Raw genomic sequence first — 11,987 nt, 5'->3', positions numbered from 1 at the left:
CTTTGTTGAAAGGTAAGACATATTCCCAAGGATACACATACCAGAAGCTGTAAATCAGGCCTAGAACCTTTAATTTTACAGGTATATGAAAGAATGCTACCGTGGTGGTACTGTGTGCGGGAATAAGTTGGGGTGGACCCGATTAGTAAGAGTCTTTGCAACTGCCGTGAGCCAATTTAGACACCGTTCCTCAAGATTGCAGACAATAGTGGTAGTGCGTGAATGTGCAGCGTGAGACAATGAAGTTTCCTGTGAAAGAATAAATGTTTTTGGCTCAATTTTGTAAATAAATACTTGCATTTGCAGAAGATTTCAGTCGCAGTATGGTGTAGTGATAGATCGCTCAATCGCTAAGCAGGAACACATTTGAACAATGCAAACCTTTTAAAGACAGTCCCACACTCGTGGATCGGCGAAGATATGGGCTATAATAGATCTTAGTCAAAAACAACCATTTCTGTGAGCATTTAGTCTTAGTAACACAGAATCCTAGATAAATGACAAACTATCGTGAAATCGGAAAAGCTACAAATCTTTCCGTAAAAATTTTGAACATAACCATCTCAGAACATTTCAGCTTGTAGGAGGTTTGCCCATGCTGGATACCAGCATTCTTAACCACCTCTGACCACCACAGCAGGTTCAGATGTACTAAAAAATCTTTCTGCGTATTGCTTGGACGCTGGAACCAATGCAGTAATACGGCAGAGGAGTTTGAGGGGAAAATGGGAGTTTCGTTCCCAGAAACTAGCTTCTTTATAATTTACGAACAAGGGTCTTACTTTAACTTAAAAATTTACCTTATTACCATCATCACTAGGAAAGATTATAACTTTGAACCCCAAGTTATTCAGAAATTGCAAGTAAATCATTTAATTCTTTCATTATTGCAATTAAGATTGCACAACTAACACGGTTTTAGCATTATGTTATTTACACTTCTTGTAGATATAATTATGTGTAATAAATGAAAGCTACAGTTCTAGTAGAATGCTTTCAAAGCATCCAGTCCGTCCATCATGCGTGAATCTTCCTTAAGTAAAAATTTGGAAATGCAAGTGGAAAGCCAACTTATTCCATGATAAGTCTAGTAATTCGTTGCATTTATTGCTTTTGTTATTGCTGAAGTAACTTGATCAACTTACGTCATCTTGTAATCTGTGTTAAACGGTGGTGTATAATTGGCTTAAAATAATCTTGCATCAGTACAGAAAACCCTAATGCTTACGAACGTTCCTCGGTTCATAGAGGGATCTTCACTTTTTGGAAAAAGTCTTGACTCTCCCTATTTTTTACTCGTTTCTTTTGTCAACTTCTCAATATTAACTCGCAAGGTGTCATTTTGTCTGCATGTCTGAGTTAAACCTAGGTGGACCAAAGACTTCTATTTCAAGGGAAAGACCATTCTTTGAAAGGTCTATTCAAAAGATATCTGTTTAGAGTTTTGCAAAAACGGATAAATTTGAGCGCCCATGTCATCTTACTTTACTGCGTGCTTTACTGCCACTGCAAATGCACTTTACCTAGTCTAGGATTAGAGCTTTCTTTAAAATTTCCATAGGTGCAATAAACATTGTTTCTTCGAAGGTACTAAATTACCTAAACAATCACTGAGATCCAGACCAAATTGTTCAGTTGCTGATATAAGTGAAAATTTCTGATGAAAACCACCGAAAACCATTGCTTGACCTGCTACACTGAGTGTTCAATGTTGTCTACTTCTCAGTGCATGCGATCATAAAAATCATTGTCTACGCTTACCAGGTTTATAAATGCTCATTAAATATATTGTCATTTTTGCCATTAAATATAAGAGAATTTCATTTTTTTATTCTAAAGTGCAGTCCAGATTGGGGAAACACAAACCTAACTCTAAATAATTTCAAAAAATCAGATGGTCTTTTGTTGACGAAGTCTTAAATAGTGGTGGAAACCCTTCACAACATGATGGAACCTTCTCATCACAATGTTTGCCACGCCTGCTCATTAAAACTAACTTTTTAACGGGTGTATGATCATAAAATAAACAGTAGAGAGGTAGCTGAATTGATTGGTAGTAGTGCGTAAAGCATCCCAGGACATCCTAACATTTCATTTATCATGCGGAAATCAGACGAGAAAAAAAAGGGCGTGCTTGATGCTTTCCGTGTGGCATATCTCGAAGGTCAGGCTAAACAAAATTCCTACTCATGTCTTTCTGCGTCAATCAATTGATGCGATCTGTTAAAAATCCTGTATTCGAGGTCTTTAAGAATCAACTTCAAAATGCCAAAATTCTCATTTTCGCTTAGGTACACAATTTCACTCTAAGCATTCATGGGATGCAGGTTCAATTCATATGGAAGGTTACAAAATATATGCCTCAAAAATTGTCCCTAGTCAACTTTGCTCCATTAAAGCAACAGAAATTAATCCCAGAAGTTAACTAACTTTGCGATTTCCCCTTTCAGTGTGTAAGCTTATGATACACCACGCAAATGTATAAAGATTAGCCCTTTAACTACATTCCCCAGCTTGCGTTTAAGCGACTTTACAAAAACTGCTTTATCTTTACGTTTGTTAGCACTGAAAAGTGTTTTAACGTTTTTCCTGAAAAACGGTCAAAAATATGGGTTATTCAAAGTCTTGAGACTGAGCAGATCATTTGAATGATAAGAAAAAGAAAAATTTTTTTACCGAAAGTTGGAGTGTAAGATTCGCGACAAACGTGTTTATAAGGCATTTTTATTAATCTGAGTAAATGCCTTCTTTGCAGTGCAAACCCTAGCAATAAAATGAGAGCAAAATTTGTTAGTTGAAAAGTGAGGAGGTTTCCGTCACATCTTTCTTTTTAGCTTGATGAAACATCGGAAATCATGCAGACAACTTATGGAGACCTGTTAATGGCAATGTAATCACTCTTGACAGCTTGGCAAATCTTCGAAGCAGAAAAAGAGTTCTGTTTTCACTAGAAATAGTTGTTTATATGTCCAGGATCAAATTCCGGATCTATTATATCCAAAATCGGCGAAATAATTTCGCTGAGAATCCAAACATGTCACTATTTTATTTTACACTGCTGCTTTGCTATCATCAAAAGTTTTTTCTTGAGTAGACTCAAAATTGGGGCCTTTTTATCAAAAATCGAAAAATAGTTGCAGTGGTTTAAAATGGAAATCATCTTCTTTCTCTTAGCTTTTCATAATAATTATGCGAAAAATTTTTTAACTAAATCTGAAAACTAGGTATTTACCTAAGTTTTGAATTTCTTGCTGAAATTAGCTCTTTTTAGGTATGACAATAGGACAATCATGGGGTGAATTCACATGAGTGAGTTGACACATCAAGTTAGTAGTCTCTAATTCTATGCAGTTCATTCAGATACCTCATTTCTTATTGTTCCTCCAAAATCGGCTTTTTAATCTTATTTTAATAGTAAACCACAAGTTAGTCACATACTGGGTCGGCAACTTAAGCAGAATTTTTGGGCAGCCGAAATCTTAGACCATTCGCTGTTTCCTACCTTATTGAGTTCTCCTCGTATACTATAGACAACGACCCATTCTTTTTCTTACAAAGTACGCCAAATTTGTCAAAGACTAATGCCAAAATCTAGGACAAACGCTTGCTTACCACCCTATGAAGGGTACTTTCTAATTTGTTACAGAAAACACAACTTCTTTAGTAACACTTCTGAGGGGACTAATGAGACATAATATCCCTTTATAAGGGACTACAAAGAATAGGGTGAGAAATAGGTACATTGTGACTAAAAAAACAACAAAGTTGATTAAGAAATTGTTTTTGCTTGATTATTTTCCCATCACTGTCATAAGTGGTTACCGAGGGAAACATGTTGCATGCCACTGCCTCATTCTCCTCAAACCTCACTATCGAGAGTAGTCGAAACTTTATTGGTTGAGTTGTTATTTATGGTGGTCCTTCAAATATAGAAGCTGCTTTTTTGAACTTTCCTGAAATGTGAAAGCATTTAAATAGGTATGTTTAAAATTACATTTCCAAAATTCTTAACCCTTTCTCGAGAGTTGCATCTTTGAGCTTAAAATAGCCAGCCGCATTTCGTGTGTGTGTAAGATACTCATATCAGTGTTTAGCACCCCGAGCAACCTCAAAAGCCACTTCAAGGGAGTGATTCATAAGTCTCAGATAGAAGGACCAGGAAGGTGAGGGCATGGATAAGAGGCCACGACGCCGACGTGTTAGTACAATCGGGAGAGCCCAAGAATGCTTAAGAGTCAGCACAATAAAATACACATTTACAAAATGCAAGTTGGCTGCAATTTTACCTACTGTCTTCAAAGATTGCAAATTTCAGGGGTTCCGGGAATTCAGACGGATTTAAAGCACAAATTTTGATGTGGGCTTTTTCTCCTATAACCACCTATACATCTGAGTTTGACTTAATTTTTACTTTAAATCAATTTAAATGGAAGTTAACCTTTACAGCATACTGATTAACGTAAGGTGTGAAATTTTTTTGTTCGCATTTGCAAAAAAACATTCAATTGGACTAATGGTCCGAAAAAAAATTTAATTGTTGTTTTCATTCCTCTTCACTCGTTAAGGCCTATCTTCCGAGATGATACTGGGATTGTTTTCATCTTACTAGGTGTGGTAAGCAAAAAATGCTGGCATTTCATCGGTATGGTGTCAATATGCAGTAGTCTTCAATTCTAATGACGTATTCATAACTTTCACCAGATTTTTAAGTCAATTTCCTCACCTTTTGGGGAGAAAAACTTTGTGCTTTGTCCCAAAATTAGGAAACCGGCACGCAGTGCGGGCTGGGAAACGAAAAAAGTCAAAACCTCATTTAAAAAACAAATTAATGCATAAGCAAACTTATTTTGCATAATTGCAAGCACACAGTTACCTGAGGCGACGGAGAACAAAGAAGAAACTGATACTTGATATAAGGATATGTTCTTCTGCTAGGTACTTGCCTATCCTTTTTGAATAGAATGGAGCGTGGAAGGCACAATACTTCTTCCAAATTTCTATTTAATCGTTCTTTAAACCATTTTTGTTTCTCTGGTCTTTTAACTACATTCGGAGAAGCTCGTAAAAGCATTAACAATGATATTCCCCCATTTATTTGAACTAGTGGTGAAGTACAGGTGACAGTTATTAATAAAAATTTATGAAGTATAGGGTGTCTTTGTCGCAAGTTAGCTGCGTTTTCCTCCTTTAATCTCAACACTCAAGTCATGAATCAAACATAGATGATGTAAATGGATACATGCTATCTCACTGAATGCCTCCAAATCGCCTTTGCATGGAATTGAGATAAACATCTTTCCTAGTATAATAAGAGAAAATATAAAAGTAGTTAGGGTTTTAACCATCGGTGACGCTTGTTGAGAATAGAGGCAAGTGATTACTACTTTACAGCCGCACAAGTCCAAGGTAGTTATTAAATCCTCCGTCAATGGAATGAAACATGAGAGGATTTGGGGAGATTTAACAGGGCAATGCTCACAATTAAGCAGCTTTGTGGAATTTGGTTCCAAATTTATGCTGATTTAAATATCTCCATCCATTGTATTAGAGGTTTTGTTAAGGTTGCCAATAATAAACAAATTGCTACACACTCAGTGTTGTAAGAAAGCCAGGAGCAATTGAAAAATATCGCCGTTTTGCAAGAGAGTTATTTTTGAACTATAGTAAATTGTACAATGGCCTAATTTCCCATTCTTGCACTATGGTTTAATAAATATTTTGCTTATTTTTCAAATTACCGGTTTATTATCAACCAGTGAGCTCAAATCATTTCGTGTAAGCAATCTTAACGCAAAATAAGCTGTTATCCCTTATTTAAAGTCGCATTTTAAGAAATATGTTTATTTTTACAAGAAATAGTGTTATAAGATCTTCCTTAATACTTGGGTTGACAGCTTTTACTTTTTCAAGGCTTTCTACTTTCAGCAATTGCTTTACTGTCTTAAAATTAGTATTTTAGGTAAGATCCGAAGCGGTTTGCTCCAAAATTAACCCATAATGTGTTTTTGGACAAAAACGTAGTGAATTAAAACAAATACGGTAAATGTTAATGAATAACTGACAATGTTTTAAGCTTCCACCGCTCTACCCAATTTCTTACAATATGCTTCCACATGCTCTGAACCTGGAAACATAATATACCTGTATTATGCTGCATCACACTATTTTGATGCCAGTAACTTACCTCTTTTAGAAGTGTGAAAAGATATCTACACACCATAAGCAGCAGGTTCCAAAAAAGCTTGCTTTTGATAAGTTCAAGAAGCTCTTCATTAAAACCTGATATAAATAAGCGATATCTATGTTTTTGCATTTTATTTTCTATAACTAATGACCAAAATACAACAAAAGCAATGCTTTGATTAGTTTTTAAATCTTTGCTTCGGTTTGGCAACCACTTAAAATTTTGGTGTATACCTTTTCTGGAATACGTGGCCCCTTTTACCGTGTCAGTAGTCCCTAGCCCTTCTGAAAGACTCGTAATGCTGCAATGGTGGCAGCAAAAAGCGAGCCTAATCCTCAAGGAGAGAAAACCTAATTTTTACTAAGGAAATCTAAACATTAACGTGACAGTAGAAGGGCATATTCCATGGATGGGAGAATGTGTGAGGATCATAACAGAAGGGTTAAAAGCGAAGTCAAACTTCGGCAACTACCTTAGTCTTATGGTCTGCTGGAAAGCTACTAACAACCGAAGCGACACTAGCTATGAACCATCGGGAAAAGTTCCCCACTGTGGTCTGCGGTAACTGCATAAAGATGTCAATTAGGTGGGCTTGCGATACCTCCTCCATTAGCTGGATAAAGCCCATTTAGATATGGTTGAACAGCAAGAAAATAGGAACAAAGTGGCAGGGGGGACTGACGCGAAATCTTATTTTCACAAACCTACTTTAAATCACACTCTTTATAAAATACCTGATTTTTGGATGGTGTCATTACGACTAACGATAAACATACGAGAAAGTCTGCACATTTTGCTTTCCTCCATACAGCTCTCAACCAAGTACTGCTGCCTTTTCCGTTAGATGTATTTTCGATGACCGATGCGGTTGTTTCCTGGGTGTTTCTCTTACAGCAGAAATTATGTTGTAATGACCGACGTAGGAGATTGACCAAGGGGAGCGCAGGAGATGAAGCTCAAAAGAATAGAGGAGGTCTATGCAGTGCTTTGAGCATTTAAAACCATTCTTTTTGGTTTTGCATACACTTAATGCTCCGCTTTTGTACTTATGCTAGCCGTCATGACCTCCGTGTCAAACCAGTGGGCTCCAGCTCTTCTGAATGACTCAAAGCGCTACAAAAATATTTTTGCTCATTTTTTTAAATTAATTAATAAGCGAATTGGCTAACGTAGTCTCTGAGGTCACGAACCGACCTTTACAACGTTCGTGGGCAGAGTTCAAGAGGAAGGTCGACTACCGCAACCCAGCCATTTTATTGGTCTAACAAAATACCAGTTGGCATTAGTTTTAGCAGGATGTAATTACAATATCAAAAAGTGAAAAGTGAAATCATTCTCCGCACTTATGTTGACAGCTTAAACTCAACCAATTCATTTGTAACATAATTTAATATTGATAGAGGACGCATGCCATTTTGTGCGGCGTGATGGGAGGAGGTGGAAATATCACAATATTATGCATAAGGGACTTCGGTAGAAAGGGAGTTAATTGCCAGGTCACTTTGTATTTTATAGGTTCACGTCGGTAGGCTCAAATGCATGACCAGTTTGAGAATGGAATGCAAAATCCTCTTTCACAAATAAAAGCCGCTCGCGCAAACAATTCAGAGTGTGAATAAGTGTTTTTGAGACAGATGGTGAACCGTATGGTGAGAAATTTATGCGCGATGACATAAATACTCCCCATTTACAAGCGTCAAAATGGTGGACAGTCCAGACTTGGGAAGTACGATGAGGAAATGGTGTATACACATAAGTGCCTAGCAAAAGACAACAACTAAGAACCAAGATGCTTCACCTCCAGTTTATCCACCTCATCGTTGGTCAATGTTGCCTTCGTGACTGCTCTGCGTGTCTGATGGTTAAAACACCTTCTGACCACTACCTAATTAAGCCATCCTAATACGTGGTTGTGTGACTATGAGTTTTGTCTTTTTTGCAATGAGATTATTCCGAAATCCTTTGGAGAATCTAAATTTTAGTCCATAAGAGAGCAAAAATTGAAAAATTAAGGCCAAGAAAGTGCCGTGGTAGCCTAAATTAATTCACTCATTTAAGTCACAAATAAGGGATGTACCGTCTGTCGGAGAAAGAAATCCCATCATAATACATCTTGATTGGGTACACTTAGCGTCATATAATATATGGCAAAATATTGTTGATTAGGGCAGCCATCAATCTCGTTTCATCCCCCTAAACGACCGCAACGGTTTTAGGTTGTTCAGGTAGCATGGCCCTGAGCATTACATTTAAAATTTGGTCTCCAGTCCTAAACTTTATGTGAAGAAGGCATCCTAATGGAACATATGAGGAAACTATATCAGTCTTAGCGTTGAATCCATCGCCATTGTTCCATAAAGACTGCCACATTAAACTCTTAGACCTTGTGGCTATAGTCTGACGCCACATTATAAAATTATGGCAAAACCTTTTAATACATTCGATCATAGCATTTCTGTACCACGCATAACTTCATTAGATAAGTATCTCTCCCACTTTGGGCCCTGTTGTATGTAATTTTGCCCACCTTTATGGAGTGTTATACGTATTAGTGCCTTCATTGTGATAGCCTGGATCATCTCTTGGTTTTTCAACTTTCGGAAGTTGTAGTCCAGTTTTGCTGCAATAATTAGAAGTTCTGGGTAGCATTCGTCTCGGTCGCTTTTTAGCCGCGCAAGCAATATTTAGAAAGAAAATGAATCATATTCATCTTCCACTTTTACCGCAAATAGTCCGAGAAATATAATTTACAAATCAGGGTGTGCTGAAACACTTTATCATGTGCCAAATTCTAGTTTTGCATTTTGTAGCTAGATGAAGACAAATTTACTGGAAAAAATGAGCTACTGTTTATCAAAAATTTGTTTATGTGCAATGTCTATTCATCTTAAAAGCGAATAAGAAATTATAACGAAAGCTTCAGTTTCATCGGTGTCGGGACCTGTTTCACACTTAGGCTCCAAAATGTGTTTGTATGCGACAAACCTCTTGTTGCACTGCTTTCTTGCAATACCTTAGTAATGTTTCCAAGTAATTATTAGACTCAATCATTAAGTTACTTAAGTGGCCAGTCTTCTCAAAGCAATGCATTTAGTAATCTTCTAAAACAAGCAAAAGTTTTATAAAGTGCTATTGTACACCGGGCTATTCAGTTTGCTTTTCAGTTTGCTTGATTGCAAAAGTAGAGGTTTTGATGGTTTGTCTGGATTTAGCAACTTTAATTATGCAAAATTTTAAGGCTAAAATATTAAGAGAGCCCACTTTCAGCAAATACAAAAGAGCACTTAGCTTATTTTGAGCTAATCATTGAAGAATTTGAATGACTTTGGTGAGAGCAAAACTTATTTTTTCAATTATTAAATTATAATTCAACAGTTCTCTTGCAGGATAACATACTTTTCTTCTAGATGGATCTCTCCAAGTGTCAATTATCTCAGTAAAACCATTACGCGCCATTCTAAATTGGTCAGTTAAAGAAATCGTAGGATTTCGTTTTATAAAACAGGAATGTGCAGTGATACAAGTACCCTTGCAGACTTTGCGAGCATCATTCAATGTTTGAATTAACTAAATTGAAACGTTTTCTTTTGCTGGCGTTATGTTTGCAAATCCATGTTTATATGTTCAGTAAATTATCTTTAAATACGTTATAAAAATTTGTATCAACGGTAAAGCTACCTGTAGGCGCTTATTTTAAGGAAAGTTTTAAAATTTGTTTATGATCCTAATTATGGTCTTGATATAATTTAATGCCTGAACGTGCAATTCTTAAAAGAAATCATCCTTAAATCGGTAAACCTAAGTTTGGTCAGCCTTAATATTTGGGCATTTAATAGCATGTCAATGTTGTTGGTTTGGATACCACCCAAAATAGTTGTTTTATAGTCCGCTAATGGAATTCACCGACTTCATGTCCGCAAATTTCCTCTATAAGTAAATGCTCGATAATCCTACTCGACAATCCACATATGTATTAGTGAATAAGCTTATAGGACACTCAGGATCGTAAAGCCTACAACAGGTTTCGTGGATGCTCTCGATCCCGCACAAACTAATTGTAAAGAAATTGGCGAATCCCGTGGAAGCTCACGTACTTACTTATCTTTTACACGTAGAGTTTAAGGCTTAGAACCAACGGCGATTAAGCGAGATATAAACCAATGACTGCTTTATTGGGGATTAACCATTATAGATGTTCAGAGGAAAAATAAATCACCACAGTATAGACACTTAATTTCTCAAATTAAGTTTTATATGGTACAGTTACAGCATTTTAAAACCAAAGAATGCAATTGTTTCCCGACCTAGAGGAATTGGTCTAAACTCAAGGAAATTGGGATGCCACAAGCAAATAACACAAGTGTCGAAACTGAATGGACCCCAAATATCAACCACATATAAATGGGATCAGGTACATATTGACGCAAGGGGTGTTTGATAACTTCCTTAATCGCCTAATCAACTAGTCGAATAGAGCCACTTCCTGAAGTTGCACCTTGGAACCAAAGAGGTAGGGAGTATCTACGCTAAATTAAATTTAGTCCTAGGTTTGATTTAATCGGTCTAAATTTAAGCGGCTTGAGTGAGAGCTGAAAAATTTGCAGTTTCTTACTCTGCGGTGAGGGTAAGAGAAAGTGATTGCAGTGCCGCTACATTGGATTTCCCGTTCTCATTTTACTTCAGACCCTATAAATCCTGTTTATGGTTACGCCCGTTAAACCAGTTTGTCCACACCTTTATCTGGCTGCATCTTTGAAAATACTTATTCTGCCTTTTTTAGGTTTTAGCAATAAAATTTACATTATCGGGGCATTTAATTTTAATTTCACATATGCATTTTAATTGAAGCATCCAGAAAAACTGGAAACGCTGCTTTTGCTTTGATTTGTCAATCAATGGTACTGGCAACGATTCTAATCCAGTTAAAATAGTTGAGGCCTAATGCAGTAAAAATCTTCCATTTATAGCATCAAAGAGATAGACGCAAAATGGGTTTTTTTACATTTTTTTTCCGATTACCCTGAAAAATGCATTACTTAGTTTGGAATAAATATTAGATTTCCAAATAAACCACCCACCTTCGATAATGAAGAGGAAAACCCCATGATCGACAGTTTGAAAACAAATACAAAACATCAATTTGAGTAGTTTTTGTGTTTTATGTCAAAGAAACAGAGATAAATTTTGGTCTTAAATATTTGACTATTTTAGCCTAAACCCTTGCTGATGAAAATTTATCTTCCTCGATCGGAGTGAAAGAAGGAACGTTGGATGGTTGTTCACCGGCCCCATTGGTGGTCTTGCATGCTGGATGGCTATCACCTCTGACTATTAAAGATTGGCTTTTTACAAAATTTCCAAAATCTACGTGACAGTTCCCATTCTGTTATTCAAGATGGTTTGCAAGTCACAAATCAGTAAAATCGCTCGATGAAAAGCATGTTTTTTACAGTAAGCTTCCTCTCTCTCCCATGTAGTCTATAGGAACATATCATTAGCATTAATTGTAATATTCAGCTCCTTAGACGTTCTGAGGTTAACTTGCACTGCTTTGAGGCCCGCACAAATGACAGCCGAACTTTTGAGTTGACCAAAGAAGTGAACAAATGGCTGGAGTGAAAATGGTTTTATTTCTTGACTTATCCTTCTACCACATTTATGCACTTACTTTGGCGTTTTTCTAGTGCTCGGAAAGCTTCGGCATAAAAAGGTTTGCCACTACGGCTGAATCATCGCCGACTGACCTGAATAACTTCGCCATTTAGCGTGCGCAAACTATTCAAACTAGAACAAATTAGAAAAT

The 11,987-nt window shown here is 36.7% G+C and overlaps 1 protein-coding gene across 1 annotated transcript; it reads right to left on the bottom strand. All coding sequences in view use genetic code 11, as the record gives it.

Moving 5' to 3' along the window:
• Positions 1–96: 96 nt before the first annotated feature.
• EGR_06241 (hypothetical protein) lies at positions 97–9,640 on the bottom strand (the record flags this gene model as incomplete). Its single annotated transcript, XM_024495490.1, has 2 exons — positions 97–249; positions 9,581–9,640. The coding sequence occupies 2 exons, from the start codon at positions 9,638–9,640 to the stop codon at positions 97–99; spliced, it is 213 nt and encodes a 70-aa protein (XP_024350121.1).
• Positions 9,641–11,987: the final 2,347 nt, after the last annotated feature.

This window comes from Echinococcus granulosus, assembly GCF_000524195.1.
Source record: "Echinococcus granulosus chromosome Unknown EG_S00053, whole genome shotgun sequence".
Taxonomy (NCBI): domain Eukaryota; kingdom Metazoa; phylum Platyhelminthes; class Cestoda; order Cyclophyllidea; family Taeniidae; genus Echinococcus; species Echinococcus granulosus.
This window is presented reverse-complemented; position numbering and strand designations above follow the sequence as displayed.